This window comes from Microcaecilia unicolor, chromosome 3, assembly GCF_901765095.1.
Source record: "Microcaecilia unicolor chromosome 3, aMicUni1.1, whole genome shotgun sequence".
Taxonomy (NCBI): Eukaryota; Metazoa; Chordata; class Amphibia; order Gymnophiona; family Siphonopidae; genus Microcaecilia; species Microcaecilia unicolor.
In genome coordinates, this window is record NC_044033.1 from 49027896 (window position 1) to 49055370 (window position 27475).

Below are 27475 nucleotides of genomic sequence, written 5' to 3' on the forward strand. Positions count from 1 at the left end.
CAAGCCCAGTTCCCGATGCTAGCGTAATCGATGCTCAACGGGAGGCTGCACCTGCCTATGCTGATAAGTGTATAAGCAAGTGATAAGACCCCTCGTTCCTTTAGAGTCCTCACACAAATCTTCCAAAAAGGAGTCCTCTCGAATTACCTTGGCCTTTATTTCAACAGCAGAAAGAAAGTGTTTCACTTGAATATAAGCAAAAATATTCTTAGGAGAATTTGCATATGCTTCAGCCAAAGTATTGAGTGGAATAAAGGCTTCTTCATCAAAAAATTGACCCCAGATCTAGACCCGCAGAAAACCAATTCAAGAATGGCCCTAGTTCAAGACCAGGTGGAAAAAGGGGGTTATTTTTAACTGGTGTAAGTTTGGAAAGGACCAAGTCAGGCTTGGCAAATAAACTATCCCAATAGTAAAACGTTGTCGAAATCGAGGGACAAACATCCCTACCCAATGAATGATATCTCTGAGGAAGCCACACTCATGAACGCAAAGGGCACGAACCTACCAAGTCCTGCTCCAACCCAATCCACCGCTTCTGGGGGCTCGCGTGAAACCATCAATAGCAGCCCGAGCACCTTTGTAATACCAATACAAGTTCAAAACACCCAAACCACCCTTTTTCTGATCCCGATACAGCAATGTTCTAGAGAGATGTGGCCTTTTATTAGACCAAATGAAGCAAAGAAAGCGATCTTGGAGACCTGAGAGAAAGTTACGAAACAAATAAGAGGGAGAACCTGGAAGAGATACATCAAACGTGGCAACACATTCATTTTCAGAGTAGCAATCCGTCCAAACCATAACTCAATGGAACCCCAAACCTCCAGATCTTTATATAGTTCCCGCAAGAGGGGAGGGTAATTAGCCAAAAATAAATCAGAAAAGTTCTTGGTAAGAAGAATCCCCAAATACTTGATACCTCGGGTTACCCACCGAAAAGGGAAGGCTTGTTGTAAGGATTGTAAAATTGGACTAGAGATACCAATAGCCATAGCTTTCGATTTAGTCATATTGAGCTTGAATCCCGAAACGGAGGAATAGTCCACTAAAAGCTTAATTAAGTTAGGCATGGAGAGTAACGGTTTGGTTAAGGAAAGCAAGATATCATCAGCAAACATTGCCAACTTGTATTCCTGACCACCTACTATAATGCCCGAGATACTAGGATTAGAGCGAATAGCAATAGCAATAGCAATAGCAAGGGGTTCCATAACCAAGGCAAATAGCATTGGCGAGAGAGGACATCCTTGGCGTGTCCCCCTAGACAAAGGGAATGTAGGAGAATTGCTACCATTAATTCGCACACATGCTCTAGGAGAGTTGTAAAGAGCTTGAGTCCAATAACAGACAATTGAACAGGACAAATGCATTATTTGGATTTAGAGATCAACATTGTTTCAAATTTGTCACCAAAGTGTTAAAGAAGATCACAGATAGAAACACCTTCCTGCATAACTCGAGCTGTCACCCCATACATCTCAAAAATAGCCTTCCATTTTCTCAGATGTTAAGATTGAGACGCATCTGCACTGATTTATCTACATTCAAAATCCAGGCGAAAAAACTGATGCTCAATCTGACAGGGGTTACACCAAGCTCGTTCTCAAGACGGCATACCGCAGGGCAAAATATGATGACAGGAATTTGCTTTTGACCAGTACACCAAAATGTCAAACAGAAGAAAATATACTTACGATGGTCATGCAATACAATGAACACAATCCTCACCTTGCAAATTTAATTAAAAACAGATGGGATATTATGAAATCAATGAGCATGTTTGAAAATGTTGATTTGCGGATTGCTTTTGCTAGGACGAATAATATCAAAGAGATCATCAGTCCGGCTGATGCTAGACTCTCCACTGTTAGTAAGAGTAAAATTCTAGGACATTACAAATGTGGTCACTGTCAGATATGCAAAATTACCAAGGAGACCAAACAGTTTGTCAATCCTAAAACCAAAAAAGTTTACAAATTGTCACAATTCACAAACTGTTCCTCTGACCACGTTGTATATTATTTAAGCTGTCCCTGTAATAAAATCTATATAGGTATGACAACAAGATCACTGAAGGTCAGAATCCTGGAACATAGATCTAACATCCGTAGAACTCTTGTTAAAGAACCAATCGTGGAACACTGCATCTCACACAAACACAAATTTGAAGAGCTACAATGTTTTGTGCTAGATCAGGTAGGGATCCATCATAGAGGGGGAAATCGTAAACTTACTTTATTAAGGCTAGGTGGATCTTTGAATTTGATACTCTGGAACTGAATGGATTGAACAACTCCATTGACTGGTACAACTTTTACTGACGCTTATTACGTAACGTACAGTGGTGGAAATAAGTATTTGATCCCTTGCTGATTTTGTAAGTTTGCCCACTGACAAAGACATGAGCAGCCCATAATTGAAGGGTAGGTTATTGGTAACAGTGAGAGATAGCACATCACAAATTAAATCCGGAAAATCACATTGTGGAAAGTATATGAATTTATTTGCATTCTGCAGAGGGAAATAAGTATTTGATCCCCCACCAACCAGTAAGAGATCTGGCCCCTACAGACCAGGTAGATGCTCCAAATCAACTCGTTACCTGCATGACAGACAGCTGTCGGCAATGGTCACCTGTATGAAAGACACCTGTCCACAGACTCAGTGAATCAGTCAGACTCTAACCTCTACAAAATGGCCAAGAGCAAGGAGCTGTCTAAGGATGTCAGGGACAAGATCATACACCTGCACAAGGCTGGAATGGGCTACAAAACCATCAGTAAGACGCTGGGCGAGAAGGAGACAACTGTTGGTGCCATAGTAAGAAAATGGAAGAAGTACAAAATGACTGTCAATCGACAAAGATCTGGGGCTCCACGCAAAATCTCACCTCGTGGGGTATCCTTGATCATGAGGAAGGTTAGAAATCAGCCTACAACTACAAGGGGGGAACTTGTCAATGATCTCAAGGCAGCTGGGACCACTGTCACCACAAAAACCATTGGTAACACTACTACTACTTAACATTTCTAGAGCGCTACTAGGGTTACGCAGCGCTGTACAATTTAACAAAGAGAGACAGTCCCCGCTCAAAGAGCCCACAATCCAATAGACAAGTGAACGGTCGGTCCGACAGGGGCAGCCAAACCGGGGCAGCCCGGATCCACTGAACGGCAAGGGCCAGGTGCCGAACGCAGCATTGAAGAGGTGGGCTTCAAGCAAAGACCCGAAGACGGGCAGGGAGGGGGCCCGGCGCAAGGGCTCAGGAAGGTTGTTCCAAGCATAGGGTGAGGCGAGGCAGAATGAGCGGAGCCCGGAGTTGGCGGTGGTGGAGAAGGGCACCGAGAGGAGGGATCCATCCTGTGAACGGAGGTTACGGGCGGGAACGCAAGGGGAGATGAGGGTAGAGAGGTAGTGAGGGGCAGCAGACCGAGTGCATTTGTAGGTAAGAAGGAGAAGCTTGAATTGAATGCGGTATCTGATCGGAAGCCAGTGAAGTGACCCGAGGAGAGGGGTGACATGAGCATATCGGTTCTGGCGGAACACGAGACGTGCAGCAGAGTTCTGAACAGACTGAAGGGGGGATAGATGGCCAAGTGGGAGGCCGGTGAGGAGCAAGTTGCAGCAGTCCAGGCGAGAGGTAATGAGAGCGTGGACGAGAGTTCGGGTGGTGTGTTCAGAGAGGAAAGGGCGAATTTTGCTGATGTTAAAGAGGAAGAAGCGACAGGTCTTGGCCATCCGCTGGACACGCGCAGAGAAGGAGAGAGAGGAGTCAAAGACGACTCCGAGGTTGCGGGCAGACGAGACGGGGAGGACGAGGGTGTTATCAACTGAGATAGAAAGTGGAGGAAGAGGAGAAGTGGGTTTTGGTGGAAAGACGATAAGCTCGGTCTTGGACATGTTCAGTCTCAGGTGGCGGTTGGACCCTTAAAAAAAAAAAAAAGTTTTAATCTGGCTTCAAATTCATCTGTCAAACAAAGCCCAAGGTGTGCTGCACCTACATACTTGTGCTAACTATGACAACCATAGGACAACAGGGTTGAGCAGTGAAAAACAGGTCAGACTGGGGCTTCCACACAAATACAGATCAAGCGAGGAGACTCTCCGCCTCCCGACACAATAGACGACATTTCGTTCCCCCCTGACGGTTGACATAGGCCACTGCCGAGGCATTGTCCGACAGAACTCTGACCGCTTTGCCTATTAGTAGAGGCCTGAAGTGCTGCAGGGCCAACCGGATCGCTCTGGTCTCCAACAAATTGATTGATTGAACTGCTTCCAGTTGAGACCAAAGACCCTGGGCCCACTGCCCCAGGCAATGCGCTCCCCAGCCTCGGAGACTGGCATCTGGTCTTCCGTGATCTTCAGTGCTCCTGCAGAAAAAACATCCAACGGAGGTACCGAAAGCCCTGCAGGCTGCGAGGGAGAAGGAGAGGGCGAATTCAAAATGGCCGCCGTTCGTTTTTTTTTTTCTAAACAGCGCTTCAATTAACAACACAAATCCCCCGAAAACAATTGCATTCTGCAGAATAGAGCGAGGAAATGGCCGAAGGCCCAAGGTCACCAAGAAAAATATAAACTGGGATGTTTGCAGAGGAGACAAAAGACTGTGCGCCAACCTGACTAAACAAAGCGAAAATCAGAGATATCTGATGAGAGATCAAATGAGAGATCAAATGAGAGGCCTGGCTACAATCACCACCCAACCTAGAGACTGTAAGAAATGCAACACCCGGTGCGTGACCTGAGAACTCTGCTGATAAGACTTTCTCCAATTAGGCAGTCGTCTAGGTAAGAATGAAATGACCCTAAGAGCGCAATGAACATCCTCTTAGATCTATAAAAGAACGGAAGAGAGAGTACTGCTGAAAATGACCGGTTAATGCATAAGCAAAAAACTAGCCATTCTCTGGATCCTGAGGAGAAGAGGAAGGGTGACCAAGGACACCAGTTAAATAGGGCTACAAACTCCAACCCTATCTCTATGGCGTTCCATAGTTGGGTAAGTTCTGAATATAGAAAGTTCTGAATATAGGAGTCCACCAGCTATGGTAGTACGCTCCGGACAGAAATAAATTGTCCCAGTATGAACGTCTGATTCACCGGCCTGTAATTTCTTGGATCTCCCTAATCCACATACCACTAATCCACGTACCACGGTCATGCATCCTCCCTCACTGAGATGTAGATTGTAAGCTCCTTTGAGCAGGGAACGTCCTTCTTTGTTAATTTGTACAGCGCTGCGTAACCCTAGTAGCGCTCTAGAAATGTTAAGTAGTAGTAGTACATTACGACATAACGGATTGCAATCCTGCAGTGCCCGCAAGGTCCCCCTGCTCCAGAAGGCACATGTGACGGCCCGTCTGAAGTTTGCCAGTGAACACCTGGATGATGCCGAGAGTGATTGGGAGAAGGTGCTGTGGTCAGATGAGACAAAAATTGAGCTCTTTGGCATGAACTCAACTCGCCGTGTTTGGAGGAAGAGAAATGCTGCCTATGACCCAAAGAACACCGTCCCCACTGTCAAGCATGGAGGTGGAAATGTTATGTTTTGGGGGTGTTTCTCTGCTAAGGGCACAGGACTACTTCACCGCATCAATGGGAGAATGGATGGGGCCATGTACCGTACAATTCTGAGTGACAACCTCCTTCCCTCCGCCAGGGCCTTAAAAATGGGTCGTGGCTGGGTCTTCCAGCACGACAATGACCCAAAACATACAGCCAAGGCAACAAAGGAGTGGCTCAGGAAGAAGCACATTAGGGTCATGGAGTGGCCTAGCCAGTCACCAGACCTTAATCCCATTGAAAACTTATGGAGGGAGCTGAAGCTGCGAGTTGCCAAGCGACAGCCCAGAACTCTTAATGATTTAGAGATGATCTGCAAAGAGGAGTGGACCAAAATTCCTCCTGACATGTGTGCAAACCTCATCATCAACTACAGAAGACGTCTGACCGCTGTGCTTGCCAACAAGGGTTTTGCCACCAAGTATTAGGTCTTGTTTGCCAGAGGGATTAAATACTTATTTCCCTCTGCAGAATGCAAATAAATTCATATACTTTCCACAATGTGATTTTCCGGATTTAATTTGTGATGTGCTATCTCTCACTGTTACCAATAACCTACCCTTCAATTATGGGCTGCTCATGTCTTTGTCAGTGGGCAAACTTACAAAATCAGCAAGGGATCAAATACTTATTTCCACCACTGTACACGTAAACATTTAAGTCAGCTGGTCATACGTGGACGCTGAGGCGCCATTTTGAAATGCTTCTATCTAAAGTATGTTGGATCACGGTGTGATATATTTTTTTCTGTGCGCAGTTGCTACGTTGTGCAGATTTCTTTTTCTATTGTCATGACTGTATAATCGGTCTTGCTTGTTTCAGATTTCCAGCATATACTTCAAAGCACTCCGTTCCTGATGAAGCCGCGTTACTGGGTGAAACAGGTTCCCGTAGAACGGACAGTGAAGAGTGCCTGATTTAAAAGCTAAGTGCAAACTGTTTTGATATGCTGATGATGTTAAAGTCACTCTAGAAGGTAGCTTTACTTACATGAGAAAAGAAAAAGAAAAGCTAAATTAATTTGAAAAGAAAAATTTATTTGAAAAATATTTTTGAATGATTCAAAATAACATTATTTTTTTGTTTAATAGCAACATTAAGGCCAAAAATCAAGAGCCTGTCCAAAATGGAGGTTTTTGCCCAGTGATAGAACTGTGGCGTGTGTTATAGGTCAATGTGAATAACATATAACCACGCACTAAACCCTGGGTGATTTACCCACGGTTTCTGAGGGCTTTTTCTCCATTTTTTGAATAAGCACTAGTTATTTTGGTGCTAGAGCTCTGTTCTGGTATTATCTTGAGTCCAATCCCTAAATCCCGACCCAAATCCCAATCACTCCATAACACCCATCACGAAAGGCATCTAACCCCAGAAGACACAAGGGTTTTTTTGACTTTGCAGTTACGTGCAGCAAGTTAACCATTCGGTGAACATTAGCTTGTCTTTGGGGAACAAACCCAACTTGATCAGGATGGATTAGATCAGGAAGAACTTTGGCTAGTCGATTTGCTAGGACCTTAGCTATAACTTGAACATCAGAATTAAGAATGGAGATAGGACAATAGGAGGCACAGTCCATCTTGCCTTTGCCTGGCTTCAGAATCACTGCTATCCAGGCTTCCATCGTAGAAGGAAGTAAAACCTCCCCTTCCCGGACTCCATTAAGAATCTCGACCAAGAGAGGAGCAAGCTCCCCCCTAAAAGTCCTATAAAAGTCATTTGGTAAGCCATCCAAGCCAGGTGCCTTCCCGGTGGGCAAATCCTTAATAACTTTAACAACTTCATCCACTTGGATGATGCCATCTAACAGACAATGAAACCTCTGTCAAAGAAGGAAGGTTCTGGGATGATAAAAAGGCCATTTTCTGTTCCAGGGTGTCTTGGAGACGCACGTGAATTTAAAATGCTTGGATGAGAAGGAAAGAAAAATATTCCCCTGAGGCAGCTAAGAAATAGTGAAACAGGGTCTCCCTGTCGGGATTTGAAGAAATTTTGAAAAAAATATATCACTTTGACCTGGATTGAATGAAAAATGGCGAAGACATCCGTGCGTTAAGTATGATTCTCCAAGCTTAAATGAGTGACTAGAGTCTCCTACAAAGTTTGTGGTGACACATGGCAGTGCCTCTTTAAAAATGTATGTGGAGTTTTTTTTGTGAAGACACATGATTGTATATGGTTCCCTCATTATAATTATAATTAAGGTGTGTCCTTTAAAAACGAGGTGATACCGGTTGTTCTGAAGTCTTTTTTTCTCCACTTTTTTATGGTGTGCCTGCCAGAGTGCCCCCAAGCTTAGTATATATAAGGTAGAAGTGCTCGAGTTGTGTTGATATTGTATTCTACCCATTCCGGATATTTTGTATGATAAAAAGGCCCCAATAGCATCCGGGTGAATCGTAGAATCGGCCGAGTATAAAGACTGGTAGAAGGACTAAATCAAAGAAGACGTAGTCAACACTGTATTCTTACCGTCTCCAATCTGAAGAATAGCATGATCAAATCTTTGCTGCCTCAATTTAAGGGCCAATGAATGACCAGGCTTATTATGATTAAAGTACTGAAGTTGCTGTTGTTGGCCCCGGATAAAGTGCAATTGGTCCGAGTAAATATTATCTAATCTAAAACAGAGAGCTTGGATCTGCCTCAATATAGAGATCGAGTGAGAAGACTTATGAAGATCCTCCAAATGAGACAATTGTGAAATGCAGTCTGCAACTTCCTTTCGCCTGGCCCGAGCCTGAGTGCTTGCCTGTTTTAAGAAAAAAACCCTTGTTACAGCCTTTAAGGCATCCCAAATAATCCCCAGAGAAGGACCCGAGTTCAAATTAATGTCAAGGTATTCCCTCAAGAGTGTTCAATAGTTGGCTAAAATCTTATCCTCCTTCAGCAAGGAGACCTTTAAAGTCCACTTACTATCTTGTCTTCCTCACAAAAGGATAAAAGCTGAACCCAGGTCAGAGAATGGTCCAAAATAGTAATGGGGTCAATACCTGAGAGGCAACCCCCCTGAATCAAAGAGATATCAAATAGCAAATGGTCAATACGGGAGTAAGAATTGTGAGAATGGGAATAAAAGGAATAATCCCATTCCATAGGATGATATAGTCGCCACACATCGCACATGGCTAAAGCTCGGGCTAGGTCAACCAGCGCTTTAGAGTTTTTAACATCGATTCCCGACACTACACCAGACCTATCCAAGACTGGGTCAAAAGATGCGTTAAAGTCGCCTCCTAATACCAGTTTACCATAGGGATCAGATTGGACAACTTTGCCAAGCCTGACAAAAAATTCCCCCTGAGATTCGTTGGGCGCATAAACAGCGACCAGGGGAAAAGCTAAATTATTCAGTAATACATGTAAATGCAAAAATCTACCAGCAGGGTCACGCCTGATTTTCAATACCTGAACCTGCAAGGAAGAATGAAGCAAGATTGCAACCCCCCCCCCCCCCCCCCGTTTCTTTGATGCATCGGCAGCAGAAGCGCAATAGACATGTGGGTAATGATGATGAGTCAAATATTTTTCATGTTCCCTCTTTAAATGAGTCTCTTGTAGAAATACAACATGTTTATGGAACAGTAATTCCTTAAATAGCTTTTGACGCTTTTGAGGAGTTCAGACCCTTAACATTGTATGTCAAGAACTTTAGATCCACACTCATTTTATATACAGGCTTGTTAACTCTAGTAGAACATGAAAACCAAGCAGACTAGAACATGTTGGAAGGAGAAGGGGGGGGGGGAGAACCCCCCCCCACTCCCTGCCCAACCTCTTTCACACAGTTCCACACTGACACTACCCACTTCTAAGCAGCACCAACCCACCACTCACACTCTCCATCAGACCCCCCCATCAACGCCCACCACCACCCAACCCCTCCTCCCATCACACACCAAACTATGGCCTCAAGGGAGACCAGGATGGGTAAAAAACAGAAAGGAAAAGATATCACAGCACCCAACCAGCCAACCCAACCCCCCCCCCCCACCACAAGCATCCTCCCCCTCTGCTATAGACTACAAAACCCCCCAACCTTCATACCTTCATGTATTATCTAAAAGCAGATATTAATAATAGCAGTTCAACCCTTATTAAAACAATCACATGAGTAAGCGCAAATCATTAGACAGTCCCATCAGAGAGTCAAACATTATGTGAGGAAATCCTCGACTTAAGTGCAACCCGCTTCCATTTTTGCAAACGATCCATTGTAGAGGTGGCTATTTCCACCGGCGGGACAGGTGACTGGGCCAATCTTGCCTCATGCAAAGCCTTCCATGCCTCCGCAAGATGACAGACACGATGCATTTGCCCTTAGAGTAAAAAGCAGGGCAAACGGAAAAGCCCATCTGTAGGAAATCTTCCCCTTGGTTAGAATTTCCAGAGCCGGCTTCATGAGATGCCTTTGGGACAGCGTAAAGGCTGAAAGTCCTGGAAAATCTGAATTTTAGAGTCATTGTAATCCACATATGGCGTTTGACGGGCCTTTTTTAGGAAACACTCTTGTGCAGCCTAGGAAGCAAATTTAGCAATGATATCTCATGGTCTATTGTCCAGTGGTTTTCCAAAAGCCCGATGTGCTCTATCAATCTCAATTGTTTCCTCAGATGGATCCGTATCCAGCAGCTTTGCACATAGGACCCGAACAACGGTTGGGACATCCTCCAATTCTCCACACTCGGGAACGCCATGGAAACAAAGGTTGCACTTTCTACCGCGATTCTCCAGATCATTAACTTTAAATTGGAGAGCAGAGTATTGAGAAGAAACCAAATCCACCTTTGAGGCTAGATCAGTGAATTGCACAGCTTGTTCCTCCACTCGGCCCTCTAGATCCTCCACGCGGCCACCCAACTCCTTCAGGTCAGTGCTTAAGATCTCCATCTTCTCAAGTATTTCATTCTTAGAGGATTTAATCTCCTCTCTTATAGTTTGGAGAGATTTAGCTAGCTCTCTCGTTAACTCTTGCGTCGCAGCAATAGGGCGCAACTCCAACTGAGATGCCGCCAAATCCGAGTGAGGAGCCGGAGACACGTGGTGTCGCGGGCCCTTGCTAGTTTGCTTCACTGCATGGCGCTCTGGGTCTTTATGGGATTGCGATGCACTCTTACTCATGGTAGCTTTGAGTGATTTCCTGCCTTCCATCTGTCTACAGCACAACATTTCTGTTTAATCACTCGCTGCTCTGTGTCCCCCTAATGGAACAGTTCTCATGCCCTGCTGCTTCACCCCTGGTGGAAACACAGCAATTTTCAAAGAAAAAAAAAAAAACTTTTGCAAGGCTCTCATACACGCAGCTACAAATCCCCCACCCCACCCCCTGAGCTCCCTGCTTGAGCCGTTTCAGCAGCCAATCACAGTGCGTTTAGCTTCTCTGGTGTCAGCTAAATGCGCTGTGATTGGCAGGCAGGCAAGCAATTCTGATAGCAACTGAAGCCTGTGTTTAGAGAAGGAAGATTAGAGTGATTTCCTGCCTTGTCTGTTTGCAGCACAACAGTTCTCATGCCCCAATGCTGTACGTTGCTTCAGTAATGCAGTTTTCAAAGAAAAAAAAAAGGTTTTACACGGCTTTCATACATGAAGCTTCTTTGCGTGTATGAATGCTCAGAGCGGCCACGCTTAGCAATTAGCTGATCTGCACATGCTCAGCTGACTGACTGGCTTCCCTCCCAATGAAGGAATTCGAATGCAAATGAGCTAACAGGGAGCAGCTCATTTGCATGCAATTTCATTTGTGCATGCCCGGTTTTCTCCAAATCGGTTTGCAGCAATGCAGATTGCTAAGGTAAGGGCTTTTTGTGTGTGTGTGTGGTGGTGTGGGGGGGGGGGGGGGCTGGTTTAGTGCATCTGGGCCTAAGTCCATGGTATTTTAATGGCTTTGTGTTGAATACTCTATGCAAAACTCACTCAGGCTGAGTGGATTTTGAAAAGTGCTCTTCAACTGTCATTAATAGTAAAGTTTTTCTTTAAATTGTTTTAACTTTTGCAAAGGGCTAGGCCAGTGGTTCCCAACCTGGTGCTGGCAGCACCACAGCCAGTCAAGTTTTCAGGATATAACAAATATTCATGAGAGAGACGTGCATGCAATGGAGGCAGTGTGTGCAAGTCTCTCTCATAAATAGTCATTGTGGATATCCTAAAAACCTGACTGGCTGTGGTGCCGCCAGGACCAGGTTTGGGAACCTCTGGGCGAGGTCATAGAGTAGAGCAAAAAAAAGAAAAAGAAAAGAAAAGAAAAGATTACATTAAAAGTTAAGTGTAAGGCTCTCTGGGAGAAAATAATAGCCTTGAGATTGGGCTATTTATTGGAAAATCTTGCACTGGATCCACTTTTCACCACTATTTTCCACTTAGGGTCCTTTTTACTAAAGTGTGTTAAACAGGTAATGTGCAAAGTAGCACACGGTGTTACCACATAAGCACAGTAATTGTTCTGATGGTGCCATGACAATGTGTGCTAGTTTATGTGTTAACTGCATGCTGTGTTTGGAGGTGGGAACTGAATGGGTTACCGGCAGAGAACAGGCATGGACTATACACTGAAGTTAGCACATGACACTCACTGCAAGCTGTCACCTATACAGCTAGCAAGGGTGCATACTCTGCCTCCTCATGAGGAGGTGTTAAGTGCATCCGCACAGTCTTAATGCACAGTAAGGAACATTGCAGTCCAGAAACTGTAGAGGACAAGCTGGGCATGCTTACAATTAACACAGAGCCTTTGCACTTACTCTAAAGTGAGGTGCAAAAACTTACCACACTTTAGTAAAGGGCTCCTTAATCAGATCTGCTTCAGCCTGCTCTTTGTAGTGGACCATACAGAGAGCTGGAGTGTAAAACAGGCACACGAGACATGAGGCTACATTATTATTATTTGTTACATTTGTATCCCACATTTTCCCACCTTTTTGCAGGCTCAATGTGGCTTACATATAACCGTAAGCATACAGGACATGTTCTTTGAATGAACGAATGAATGAACGAACGAACAAACGAACAACGAACCAAACAAACAAACAAACCAACCAATGCCTGTCAAACTTATCTTCTACTTCAGATGAAATGCAGTTTGTTTATTAAAAAAAAAAAATCACAAAACCCAACTCAAACTTTAAAAATTAATACATGTGGTGTTTTTCCCCCCAGTTTTAATATTGCAAAATACCCCTTCAGATGTGCAACAAGTTAGTTGCTGCTGCCTTGCTGTCCTTTCTAATTAGCTGGTAAGTAAACACAAGGCCAGTGTAACTCAAAATGATCTGGCAGCCTCCAGGATGATGGAGTTAACAGGGAAAAGCTGAGCTACTAGTTTTTGCCTTATTATACTGATAGACCAGCAGTTCCATTTTTTCTGAGACTGCAAATTCAAAGATTACAGGGGAACAGCCTGAGCCCTGATGACCTGGAACTATCTACTAATCCTACAGGTGGAATTAAACCCAGAACTTAGGAAGTTATTCCTTAACTGTCTCGCTTCAATCTTCTTCTGTTTCTTCATCAGGTTGTAGTTTGTTCAGGACATCTTGGACACATTACTAAGGGTTGTTTGTTTATTACATGTGGCTGTTCTTTACCCATACCCAGCTACTTCCACTGCTGTCTGCTTGCTCTTTGTAGAGTGTCACTGGGTGCTTACAAGCTTAACAATCATGGCAATAATGCGAGATCCTCGAGGGCATGTGCATATATCCATCATGGGGTTCTTAATTTTATCTTGTAATAATTGATCAAGTTCACATCGAAGTTCTTTCACCAGCTCTGCTACCTGCATAAAATATAAAATTAATGTTATTTTCTACTACAACAGTAACCCTGTTTTACATGCACAAAAATATATATGGCATAATTAAAACACTGATAATTGTACAAATCTTTTCTACGCCTCAGAACAGTATGTGCAGTGCAAGATAACGTGTACTTATACAGTAGGTGTGCACCGGGGAGAGGTTAGTATGGAGCATAAGCAGAGTCATAAGTTACATAAGAGTGGAGGAGTGGCCTAGTGGTTAGGGTGGTGGACTTTGGTCCTGGGGAGCTAAGGAACTGAGTTTGATTTCCACTTCAGGCACAGGCAGCTCCTTGTGACTATGGGCAAGTCACTTAACCCTCCATTGCCTGCCGCATTGAGCCTGCCATGAGTGGGAAAAAGCGCGGGGTACAAATGTAACAAAAAAAAAAATGCATATTTAACAAAATACCAACATATATATCCAAATCTACTATATTTCTTTTGTATATTTGAACCACTAGATAAACTCAGTAACCACCAACCAACTCAAGTGGCACCGGAAATCCTCACAGGTTTGGATAAAATTGAACACTTATGAGGATTTCCGGTACTCCTCGAGTTAGTTGGTAGTTACTGAGTTTGTTCTCTGATGGTCTAAATCTTCAAAATAAATACAGTGGATCTGGGATATATAGGTTGGTGTTTTGCAGCATTATCCCATCTGATAAGATTTACTACCATATTTTTGCATATTTTATAAAATACACACGTATGAGCATAAAGTACATACAAATATTTACACTTGCTCTTGAGCACACATTACGTCTGTGTGTTCAATGTAGGCACAATTTGTGCAGGGTTTTCGGTAGTATATTACAAACTGTTGTTGAAAATAAAGTTATTATATTTTGGGGATAATTTTCAAAAGAGAAAATGTCCCAAAAACAGAATAAAGTGGCATTTGGACATTTTTCTCTGAAAAATACTAAATCACAATTTTCAAAACGTGGATTTAAGACGTTTCTCTCTGCAGTGCATGCAAATCGCAAGGGGGCATGTTGTGGGTGGAATTTGGCCATTCCCAAAACTTGGACTTTTTCTGCCACAATGGAACAAAGCAAAAACATCCAGGGCTAAAAGCTAGACATTTTGGTCTAGACCTGTTTCAATCACACCTAAGTCACAAAAAGGTACCATAAATGATGAGATGACCCTTAATCCCCCAGGGGTCACTGAACCCTTTCCACCCCCCAAAGATGTGAAAGAAACAGTATATACTAGCCTCTGACAGCTTTGGATGTTATAGCCAGTCCTATCAGAGCAGCAAGCAGGTTTTTGAAGTGCGCTGAGGCCCTCTTTTACCATAATGGGTAAAAGACTGGGTTTTTTTTTATGTTTCACCTTTTTTTTTATTGATGACAGTACTTCACAGACAACAACTTTGTCTCAAAGGATAATACAATAGTTAAAATATAGTACAGTTTGTCATCAAAGTTTAACATTTTATCACCCCAACCTTCCCCCCCCATCTTATAGAACAATCCCCTATATCCTACCTCCCCTCCCCCTCCCTCCCCTCTACAACCCCCTCCTCCTCCTTGCCTCCCTGGACTTGGACTGATAGTCCAGGCGGGGCCCCCCCAGAGAGCCCACTATGTTGCGATCCTCGGTAGTGAGCCCTTGTGCCCCGACTGAGCACGGTACAGAAGAGTTACGCCACACTCGGTCGGGCAGCCGAACAACCCCAGCTTCACCTGGGAGCGACACCGTTCCCCAGGAGTTGAGCCCCCAGGTGCAGGTGGCCACCAGGACTTCCGATTCCGTACGGGGTCAGCCGGCTGCCAGCCGTGGCAGGCAGAAGAGACAGGAACAGACAAGCAGCGACCGCTACACAAGACCAGGCAGTCAGCAAAGCAGGGCAGGGTCAGGTCCCATCCAAAGATCAGGGCAGGTGGCTAGGCAAAGCAAGGTCAGGTCCAATCCAAGATCAGGGCAGGTGGCTAGGCAAAGCAAGGTCAGGTCCAATCCAAGATCAGGGCAGGCGGCTAGGCAAAGCAAGGTCAGGTCCAATCCAAGATCAGGTCCAACAATCAGGTAGAGAGAAACACAATCCAACGCACCAGACTTCTAAACAGAAAGAAGCTGAAGCAAAGATAATGGCACAGACCTGCTCTTAAGTAGGCCTCCCATCAGAGGATCCCGGTCCTAGCTGCGAGGCGAGGGATCTCATTGGGCAACGCCCATGAGGAAGCTATTCAATATGGCTGCCTCCCTGATGAGCCTTCTAAGATGGCTGCTTCTCAGACGATCCTCTCAAGATGGTTGCCTCTCAGATGATCCTCCCAAGATGGCCGCCACCAGGAGTTCAAGGTAGGAGTGTAACACACTACTACCCGAGGAGAAACACAGAAGCTCCACCGTAACCCTTGTTTCGAGGTTACAACCAGTTAAGAAGTAGACTACGCCCACGAGGGCTCAAACTATGGACATACGGGTTCCAAATTTGCAAATTTTTTTTTTCCTTTTTGGGGATCCCTTCGCCTCTCTGGCTTCTCACACTGCTAACATATGTACTTGATTCCTCCATTGCCAATAAGCTGGTGGATCTGGAGATATCTAACTCTGCAGAATGCTTTTCGGCTCGGTTAGAAGCGCTGCTCGGACAGGAATCCGAGGCTTGACTGGAAGCGCCACTTGGACTGGACTCAGAGACTTGGCTGGAGGCACCACTCTGACGCTGGAATCAGAAGCAATTCGGCAGGAAACATCCCTCAGGCTGGACTGCAGGTAAACCTGAAGCGTGAGATTCTCAATGGCAACCTCCAGAGTCTCCCACAGGGGTGGATAGGAGATAAGTAGGCGGCGGTATTCGCAGAGCGGGTTCCAAGGGTCAATGGCAGAAACTGGGTTTTCAGCAATCATAAGCTCCCGTACATGCTTTCTCTCTGCTGCTGCTTCAGGAAGCTTCTTCAAGGCTAGATCAGACAAAAGCATTCCACAATACTTATTAAGTGTCATGAAAGGATCAAAAAACATAATTAAACTGGAACCGAACTTCACCCGAGAAACAGGAGTTACACCCGGGTGGTGACCCGGATTGCCAACAGGCGAAAACATCCTAGGCTGAAAGGGTGATTTTACCGAGTTCATGGCCTTTGCATTCTGTTAGGCTTCTCACGGAAACACTAGGTTTGTGAGCCCTTGGACGCAGTGGCAGGCAAAACCACCCCCAACCCAGAGACAAGGCAGAACAGGACTAGAACCCCGGACTGGAGTTTCAGCAGAGGCAAACAAGCTGGAAAAGGCAGAGCAGGAACAGCTAGACTTCACCTGTGCTTGACCGCCGTTCCCCAGGAGTTGAGCCCCTGGGTGCAGGTGGCCGGCAGGACTTACAGGACAGGGCAGGGACTGGATATCAACAGGAAACACACAAAAGAGTCAGGACTAAAAGCTGCCAGGCAACCACTAAGAAAGAAACACAGACAGGTGGGAGTCAGGACTGAAAGCTGCCAAGCAGCCACTAAGAAGGGAACACAGACACAAGACAAGGAAATGCAGACCAGAAACAAGACTAGGAACTAAGCAATAAAGCCAAAGCTAACTACACACAAACAAACTAGAACCAGGCAAGAAACTCAGACTAGGCAGAAGTGCACAGAGCACACCCACATACCAGGGACCTTAGACAATGCAAAGGCAAACACAGAAGTTTCCAGGTGGCTAATAAAGCCCATCAGCAGCTGAAGTTCAAGCTGCAGGAATCACAAGGCAGATATGGGTGCTGTTCAGGCACAAACAAGAAAAGCAAGTCTGGCAGCCTGGAAGATCCGGACCGGACCGGACTGGGCTGAAGTCTGGAACGTGTGACAGTTCATAGCAGCCACCAGTTCAGGCCACCAGAGGGCGAGGTGAGCACAGACAAGGAAACAGTCACCACCGTGACAGTAGACTTTATTCAAGGATCAGGATGCATTCAGATGTCACTAGAAGCAGCCAGGAGGTAGAAGTGAAGGGAGTGGAGGAGTAGCCTAGCGGTTAGAGTACTAGTCTTGACATTCACTGTTGCTCCTTGTGATCTTGGGCAAATTACTTAACCCTCCCATTGCCTCAGGTACAAAATTAGATTATGAGCCCTCCAGGTACAGAGAAATACCCAGAGTACTTGAATGTAACTCACCTTGAACTACTACTGAAAAAGGTATGAGCAAAATCCAGATAAATAAATAAGTTATTTTTTGCATCTCGGTTGGGTCTCTTTACATTCACAGGGAGATTTTTAAAATATCAATCCAGTACTTATCTCATATGCTCTTTGAGTCTGCCCAATTAACAGCCTTTTTCTGAATGGGAAGTAGCCAATTACACCAAATGGCTAAATCTATACAGAACTAGATGATTTTTGAGATTATGGAGTGCTTTTTGGCTTAGTTTTGCTTTCTGAATTTAGATTTTAGAACTTACTTGCTTCATCTTAAATTAAAATAGCTAGAAGGCAGCAAACATATATTCCTTCCTGTAGGGATATTTCCCTGTGTATCTCACCTTGCTGGTCTTAGCCTGTGCAATCCTATTCCATCAAGATGGAGTCTGCAACCTTTGACCCTGCACATCAGTGAGCCAGCATATTCAGCTTTCTGCTTGTGGAAAAACACTGGCAGTCATGTAATATCCAAGGACATGCTGTGGGCAATCACCCCCACCTTCATCTCCCTGAGAAGCTGAAAGGGAGTGAGACATGGGTCCAGCAAGCCGGGTGAGAAACAGAAATGCATACCAAGAAGTAACAGTTTCAAGGTCATGAACAACGGCCATTTCTTGCTCATGGAATGAGCAAGACAAGATCATGATTGGCCCTGTCTGGTCACCTGGGAAGAAGGGACTGAGGAAAGCGGGAACGGAAAGAAGTTAGTTGTGCGGAATCCATGGAAGAAGTGGGAGCTGCCCAGAAGAGAAGAGAGACCTGCTAAGGTCCACAACCTTGGAAACTGCCTATCTGGAGAGAGTACCGGTTGGTTCAGCTGTACCCGCACGGAGTGACGGTGACCCTGCTTTCTGCAAGAGACCCTGTCCTACTTCTGAGACTCGCTGTGAGAAACAGCTGGAGTCTGTGAAGGAATCCACTCTTATCTCATCTTAACTGCCAGAGAGCCAGCGTGGTGAGACACAGAGATTTATTTCCTAATAGTATGGGGTAGTGTTTAGTGTGTCTTAGCCAAGACTGGTTACGTCATAATTTGTGGTCAGGAGATTGCTGCTAATAACCGTATTACCTCACATAGCCAGTATTACAATCCAGTTGTGTAATCTACCTAGTAACCAGTAAGAATCAGAGTGTTTAGTGAGTGACAATATATTTTTTGTAATTCTTATCAGCAAGTTATATATCTATATATTTGTACTTGGCTCAGCTTTGCTACAGAGTGGTCTATTTTGTGTATAGCGAATGCTACATACCTGTAGAAGGTATTCTCCGAGGACAGCAGGCTGATTGTTCTCACTGATGGGTGACGTCCACGGCAGCCCCCTCCAACCGGAATCTTCACTAGCAAAGGCCTTTGCTAGTCCTCGCGCGCCCATGCGCACCGCGCATGCGCGGCCGTCTTCCCGCCCGAACCGGCTCGTGTTCGTCAGTCCAGTATGTAGCAAGACAAATACAAGGGAAGACACAACTCCAAAGGGGAGGCGGGCGGGTTTGTGAGAACAATCAGCCTGCTGTCCTCGGAGAATACCTTCTACAGGTATGTAGCATTCGCTTTCTCCGAGGACAAGCAGGCTGCTTGTTCTCACTGATGGGGTATCCCTAGCCCCCAGGCTCACTCAAAACAACAACCATGGTCAATTGGGCCTCGCAACGGCGAGGACATAACTGAGATTGACCTAAAAAAATTTACCAACTAACTGAGAGTGCAGCCTGGAACAGAACAAACAGGGCCCTCGGGGGGTGGAGTTGGATCCTAAAGCCCAAACAGGTTCTGAAGAACTGACTGCCCGAACCGACTGTCGCGTCGGGTATCCTGCTGCAGGCAGTAATGAGATGTGAATGTGTGGACAGATGACCACGTCGCAGCTTTGCAAATCTCTTCAATGGTGGCTGACTTCAAGTGGGCTACCGACGCAGCCATGGCTCTAACATTATGAGCCGTGACATGACCCTCAAGAGCCAGCCCAGCCTGGGCGTAAGTGAAGGAAATGCAATCTGCTAGCCAATTGGATATGGTGCATTTCCCCACAGCCACTCCCCTCCTATTGGGATCAAAAGAAACAAACAATTGGGCGGACTGTCTGTTGGGCTGTGTCCGCTCCAGATAGAAGGCCAATGCTCTCTTGCAGTCCAATGTGTGCAGCTGACGTTCAGCAGGGCAGGAATGAGGACGGGGAAAGAATGTTGGCAAGACAATTGACTGGTTCAGATGGAACTCCGACACAACCTTCGGCAGAAACTTAGGGTGAGTGCGGAGGACTACTCTGTTATGATGAAATTTGGTGTAAGGGGCCTGGGCTACCAGGGCCTGAAGCTCACTGACTCTACGAGCTGAAGTAACTGCCACCAAGAAAATGACCTTCCAGGTCAAGTACTTCAGATGGCAGGAATTCAGTGGCTCAAAAGGAGGTTTCATCAGCTGGGTGAGAACGACATTGAGATCCCATGACACTGTAGGAGGCTTGACAGGGGGCTTTGACAAAAGCAAACCTCTCATGAAGCGAACAACTAAAGGCTGTCCTGAGATCGGCTTACCTTCCACACGGTAATGGTATGCACTGATTGCACTAAGGTGAACCCTTACAGAGTTGGTCTTGAGACCAGACTCAGACAAGTGTAGAAGGTATTCAAGCAGGGTCTGTGTAGGACAAGAGCGAGGATCTAGGGCCTTGCTGTCACACCAGACGGCAAACCTCCTCCACAGAAAGAAGTGACTCCTCTTAGTGGAATCTTTCCTGGAAGCAAGCAAGATGCGGGAGACACCCTCTGACAGACCCAAAGAGGCAAAGTCTACGCTCTCAACATCCAGGCCGTGAGAGCCAGGGACCGGAGGTTGGGATGCAGAAGCGCCCCTTCGTCCTGTGTGATGAGGGTCGGAAAACACTCCAATCTCCACAGTTCTTCGGAGGACAACTCCAGAAGAAGCGGGAACCAGATCTGACGCGGCCAAAAAGGAGCAATCAGAATCATGGTGCCTCGGTCTTGCTTGAGTTTCAACAAAGTCTTCCCCACCAGAGGTATGGGAGGATAAGCATACAGCAGACCCTCCCCCCAGTCCAGGAGGAAGGCATCCGATGCCAGTCTGCTGTGGGCCTGAAGCCTGGAACAGAACTGAGGGACTTTGTGGTTGGCTCGAGATGCGAAGAGATCCACCAAGGGGGTGCCCCACACCTGGAAGATCTGTCGCACTACACGAGAATTGAGCGACCACTCGTGAGGTTGTATAATCCTGCTCAACCTGTCGGCCAGACTGTTGTTTACGCCTGCCAGATATGTGGCTTGGAGCACCATGCCGTGATGGCGAGCCCAGAGCCACATGCTGACGGCTTCCTGACACAGGGGGCGAGATCCGGTGCCCCCCTGCTTGTTGACATAATACATGGCAACCTGGTTGTCTGTCTGAATTTGGATAATTTGGTGGGACAGCCGATCTCTGAAAGCCTTCAGAGCGTTCCAGATCGCTCGCAACTCCAGAAGATTGATCTGCAGATCACGTTCCTGGAGGGACCAGCTTCCTTGGGTGTGAAGCCCATCGACATGAGCTCCCCATCCCAGGAGAGACGCATCCGTGGTCAGCAATTTTTGTGGCTGAGGAATTTGGAAAGGACGTCCCAGAGTCAAATTGGACCAAATCATCCACCAATACAGGGATTTGAGAAAACTCGTGGACAGGTGGATCACGTCTTCTAGACCCCCAGCAGCCTGATACCACTGGGAGGCTAGGGTCCATTGAGCAGATCTCATGTGAAGGCGGGCCATGGGAGTCACATGAACTGTGGAGGCCATGTGGCCCAGCAATCTCAACATCTGCCGAGCTGTGATCTGCTGGGACGCTCGCACCCGCGAGACGAGGGACAACAAGTTGTTGGCTCTCGTCTCTGGAAGATAGGCGCGAGCCGTCCGCGAATCCAGCAGAGCTCCTATGAATTCGAGTTTCTGCACTGGGAGAAGATGGGACTTTGGATAATTTATCACAAACCCCAGTAGCTCCAGGAGGCGAATAGTCATCTGCATGGACTGCAGGGCTCCTGCCTCGGATGTGTTCTTCACCAGCCAATCGTCGAGATATGGGAACACGTGCACCCCCAGCCTGCGAAGTGCCGCTGCTACCACAGCCAAGCACTTTGTGAACACCCTGGGCGCAGAGGCGAGCCCAAAGGGTAGCACACAGTACTGGAAGTGACGTGTGCCCAGCTGAAATCGCAGATACTGTCTGTGAGCTGGCAGTATCGGGATGTGCGTGTAGGCGTCCTTCAAGTCCAGAGAGCATAGCCAATCGTTTTCCTGAATCATGGGGAGAAGGGTGCCCAGGGAAAGCATCCTGAACTTTTCTTTTACGAGATATTTGTTCAGGGCCCTTAGGTCTAGGATGGGACGCATCCCCCTTGTTTTCTTTTCCACAAGGAAGTACCTGGAATAGAATCTCAGCCCTTCCTGCCCGGATGGCACGGGCTCGACCGCATTGGCGCTGAGAAGGGCGGAGAGTTCCTCTGCAAGTACCTGCTTGTGCTGGAAGCTGTAAGACTGAGCTCCCGGTGGACAATTTGGAGGTTTGGAGGCCAAATTGAGGGTGTATCCTTGCCGGACTATTTGAAGAACCAACTGATCGGAGGTTATGAGAGGCCACCTTTGGTGAAAAGCTTTCAACCTCCCCCCGACTGGCAGGTCGCCCGGCACTGACACTTGGACTTCGGCTATGCTCTGCTGGAGCCAGTCAAAAGCTCGCCCCTTGCTTTTGCTGGGGAGCCGCGGGGCCTTGCTGAGGCGCACGCTGCTGACGAGAGCGAGCACGCTGGGGCTTAGCCTGGGCCGCAGGCTGTCGAGAAGGAGGATTGTACCTACGCTTGCCAGAAGAGTAGGGAACAGTCTTCCTTCCCCCGAAAAATCTTCTACCTGTAGAGGTAGATGCTGAAGGCTGCCGGCGGGAGAACTTGTCGAATGCGGTGTCCCGCTGGTGGAGATGCTCTACCACCTGTTCGACCTTCTCTCCAAAAATGTTATCAGCACGGCAAGGCGAGTCCGCAATCCGCTGCTGGAGCCTATTCTCCAGGTCGGAGGCACGCAGCCATGAGAGCCTGCGCATCACTACACCTTGAGCAGCGGCCCTGGACGCAACATCAAAGGTGTCATACACCCCTCTGGCCAGGAATTTTCTGCACGCCTTCAGCTGCCTGACCACCTCCTGAAAAGGCTTAGCTTGCTCAGGAGGGAGAGCGTCAACCAAGCCCGCCAACTGCCGCACATTGTTCCGCATGTGTATGCTCGTGTAGAGCTGGTAAGACTGAATTTTGGCCACGAGCATAGAGGAATGGTAGGCCTTCCTCCCAAAGGAGTCTAAGGTACTAGAGTCCTTGCCCGGGGGCGCCGAAGCATGCTCCCTAGAACTCTTAGCCTTCTTTAGGGCCAAATCCACAACTCCAGAGTCATGAGGCAACTGGGTGCGCATCAGCTCTGGGTCCCCATGGATTCGGTACTGGGACTCAATCTTCTTGGGGATGTGGGGATTACTTAATGGCTTGGTCCAGTTCGCCAGCAATGTCTTTTTGAGGACATGGTGCATGGGTACTGTGGACGCTTCCTTAGGTGGAGAAGGATAGTCCAGGAGCTCAAACATTTCAGCCCTGGGCTCGTCCTCCACAACCACCGGGAAGGGGATGGCCGTAGACATCTCCCGGACAAAGGAAGCGAAAGACAGACTCTCGGGAGGAGAAAGCTGTCTTTCAGGAGAGGGAGTGGGATCAGAAGGAAGACCCTCAGACTCCTCGTCAGAGAAATATCTGACGTCTTCCTCTTCTTCCCACGAGGCCTCACCCTCGGTGTCAGACACAAGCTCACGAACCTGTGTCTGCAACCGTGCCCGGCTCGACTCCGTGGAGCCACGTCCACGATGGGGGCGTCGAGGTAGACTCCCTCGCCCGCATCGGCGAAGCTCCCTCCGCCGACGTAGTCGGGGAGCCTTCCTGGGAGGTGGCCGCAGTCGGTACCGCACGCGGCACCGACGTCGGGGACCTCACCCCGGGCGATGGGCCAACCGGCGCCACGCTCGACGGTACCGGAGGGGTAGGGCACAACAGCTCTCCCAGAATCTCTGGAAGAACGGCCCGGAGGCTCTCGTTCAGAGCGGCTGCGGAGAAAGGCATGGAGGTCGATGCAGGCGTCGACGTCAGAACCTGTTCCGGACGTGGAGGCTGTTCCGGGCTGTCCAGAGTGGAGCGCATCGACACCTCTTGAACAGAGTGTGAGCGGTCCTCTCGGTGCCGATGCCTGCTGGGTGCCGACTCCCTCGGCGACCCAGAGCTCTCGGTGCCGACGCGGGAAGGGGACCGGTGTCGATGCTTCTTCGATTTCTTCCGAAGCATGTCACCGGAGCTTCCCGGCACCGAGGAGGAGGACGTAGAATCCAGCCGTCTCTTCCTCGGGGCCGAGACCGCAGGAGGTCGGTCTCGGGGGGGGCTGTACCGCAGGAGCCCTCAGGATGGGGGGAGACCCACCCGAAGGCTCACCGCCACCAGCAGGGGAGTGGACAGCCCTCACCTGCACTCCAGACGAGGCACCACCGTCCGACGGCCATCAGCAGACGAGGTCCCAGTACCACCGACGTCGATGCAGTCGCCCGATGCCTCGGCGCCGATGCAGAGGTCCGATGCCTCGATGCACCTGATACACTGGCGGCCGAGGGAGAAGACCTGGACGCTGACGACGTCGATGCACGCGATACTCCCGGTGCCGATGCCGACGAAGAGCCCGAGAACAAAACGTTCCACTGGGCCAATCTCGCTACCTGAGTCCGCTTTTGTAAAAGGGAACACAGACTACAGTTCTGAGGGCGGTGCTCGGCCCCCAGACACTGAAGACACGACGAGTGTCTGTCAGTGAGCGAGATTACCCGGGCGCACTGGGTGCACTTCTTGAAGCCGCTGGAAGGCTTCGATGTCATGGGCGGAAAAATCACGCCGGCGAAATCAAAAGTCGAAATGACGAAGATTTAGCACCAAAAAATTTTGAAAGAAAATTTAGACCGAGGCCTAAATGAGGCCTACCCCGACAACGAAAGAAAACTCACCGGGGGCAAAATCTGAAAATACGGGAAGGGAAAAAACCGAAGAGGTCTTCCGGCACACTTCCCGAACAAATAGAAGGACTTTCCGAAGAAAAAACACGTCGAAGGGACGCGCGAGGTCGACTTCCCGGGGCACGAACGGCGCAACACGACCGTACCGAGCGCGGACAAAAGAAGAGTGACGAACACGAGCCGGTTCGGGCGGGAAGACGGCCGCGCATGCGCGGTGCGCATGGGCGCGCGAGGACTAGCAAAGGCCTTTGCTAGTGAAGATTCCGGTTGGAGGGGGCTGCCGTGGACGTCACCCATCAGTGAGAACAAGCAGCCTGCTTGTCCTCGGAGAAATATATATATATATATATATATATATGGTGCATTTTACACACACACATATATATAACACATATATATACATATATATATATATATATATATATATATATATATATAAAATGCACCACCAACGTTCTAATGAAGCCTCACTTTCCCAACATTCTAAAAGTGAGGTGGCTGAGATTGCTTTTCCTACGAGTGACTGCCCCGCCCACGCGTCAAACGTGATGACGTCGAGGGCGGGTCATAATTACGACACTACACTGTAAGCAAGGAAGCCCATTGGTTAATCTCTGTTTCCACTCCCCAACGCAGCCGTCATTCACATACACTCAAAACCAAGCAAAATCACCGCTGGACCACGTCCCCCTGCCCACAGTCCCTCTCACCTACCCTCCCGCAACCGCTCGCTCACCGTTCCGCCACCCTCCCTCTCCTCCCCGACTCCGGCCATGCTGCAGGACGATTACAATCAACTACACTGTAAGTAAGGAAGCCCATTGGTTAATCTCTGTTTCCACTCAACAACACAGCCGTCATTCCCATACACTCAAAACAAAGCACACCTAGGAGCTGCTGATACACATTGATGGTTTTTTTCCCTTCTTCCATCTGAAACACGTCTAAAGCTGTTTCTAATGGATAAATTGTGCCTTAACAGGTAAAGGACAAAAGGTTTTTGTTTTTGGATTCTTAATGCACACCTTTTTAATTTATTTGAAAGCTTCCCATCTGTACATATGAGTATCATGAAATCTAAATCAAATATCACTAAAACAGCTTTAAAAATTATTCTACATGGTAGAAACTGCAATTTTACACTCTGTATTTTCTGACCATTTGTCAACAATACAAAGTTTATCCAGGTAAGTGCCTGTGGCTGCGTCAGTCCCGCCGTTGCCTGTCAATGTATGAGGGAGCTCCAGCTGCCTGTGGGTCAGGACAGGACTTAGCTGGTGGACGCCAGAAGAAGTGTCTCCTTAGGTTCACAGCAAATAGCAACTCCCTCCCCCCCCCCCCCCCCCAAAACCTTGGAGGGAGGGAGGAAGGAAGGGACAGGACCGCCGAACTGGGAGGGAGGGGGACTATGGAACTGGGAGGAAGGGAGGGAAGGTGACCTGGAACTGGGAGGGTGGGGACCCTGAAACTCTGAGGGAGGGTGGGGGGGGACCCTGAAACTGGAAGGGACACTGGAACTCGGATGGAGGGGGGGATGACCCTGGAACTCGGAGGGGGGGGATGACCCTGGAACTCGGAGGGGGGGATGGGGGGGACCCTGGAACTGGGAGGGAGGAGGGAGGGCCCCCTGGCACACACTCTGATTCTCACACACACACTCTCTTTCTCTCACGGACACACTCGCACCCAATCTCACTCTCTCTCTGTCACACACACACACTCGCACATTCACTCTCTCTCACACAGTCAATCTCACACACACTCTCTCAAACATACACACTCCGAGGAAAACCTTGCTAGCGCCCGTTTCATTTCTGTCAGAAACAGGCATTTTTCACTAGTCTATAATAAATCTAATATATTTCAGCTGGCTGTTCAGTCTTGTTTCTATCGGAAGTATTGGCTTGCTGCCAATCCAAGGTTCCCTCCTTCCATAGACAGAAAAACAGAGTATTTTGCTTGCAAATAGTTCTGTACGGGAACCTTGGACGCAGATGAGCCTCACAACTAGTTTGTTATGTTATAATAATGTGCTCAGGCACAGAACTGAACTGTATATAATCATAGCTCTGCAGAAGTGCATTTGTATGTGCTGGCATGTGCAGTGGGAGCAGCCGTTTTATAATGTTGAAAAACTGAACAGCACAACCCTAGCAGCTTTCATGTGGATATGTCAGCACTGCTTTGTAGACATAGCAATTTTGCAACCTCCTTGTACAACTGCCCCATTTTGCAAACCTACATAGTAAGTGCTGCCAACCAGGAAGTGAGGCCACAATTTTGACTTGTTTTCATTATGGAGATGGACATGAAGTACAAGGGATTAAATAGGATGACTCCTTTAATCTCTTAAGTCAAGCCCTGGTTGAAACAAGCACTTTTTAAAAACCTATGCATGAATTTGACATGTAAAAATGTCCCCATTCACAAGTATTCTTTGTAAAATTGGGCAATACATTTGTAGATTTGGGATCAGAGACAATTATGTGCTTTGTTTGCTCTCCTGTGTTCTTGTCACACACCAAATTCCAAGTGTTTAGAGGATAAACTACTGTTTTACCTGAGATGAAGCTGCTGCAAATTGGATCCATCCATTGTCCAGTGAAATGACAAACACTCCACTATGTAGCTCAATATTCACCTGCCCTCCGCTGAATAATACCAGGGGATAGACTGACACCATACTGCAGTCCCGTACAAATACACGGCTGGTTTTTACTTTTTCATGATATACTAAGTATGGACTCTCAAAGTGTCGGACCTGGAAAATACAGTCCCAAGAAGCTCAGTTACTCCACATGAATAAAACAATTCTTGCACTATTAACTTAAAAATGGGGCAATTTTCAAAGAAGTGTGAAGTCTATAGATTGAGCAGGCTTACGGCACAAGCAAAC

General features: G+C 47.3%; 1 protein-coding gene across 1 annotated transcript in view; it reads right to left on the reverse strand.

Moving 5' to 3' along the window:
• Positions 1–12634: 12634 nt before the first annotated feature.
• DHX57 (DExH-box helicase 57) overlaps positions 12635–27475 on the reverse strand; it is a 179218-nt gene continuing 164377 nt past the window's right edge. Inside the window, exons 22-23 of the mRNA XM_030195898.1 lie at positions 27140–27340; positions 12635–13342 (exon numbers count right to left, since the gene is read on the reverse strand). Coding sequence (XP_030051758.1) covers positions 13199–13342; positions 27140–27340 — 345 coding nt within the window. The 3' untranslated portion in view covers positions 12635–13198. The remainder of the gene's footprint in view (positions 13343–27139; positions 27341–27475) is intronic.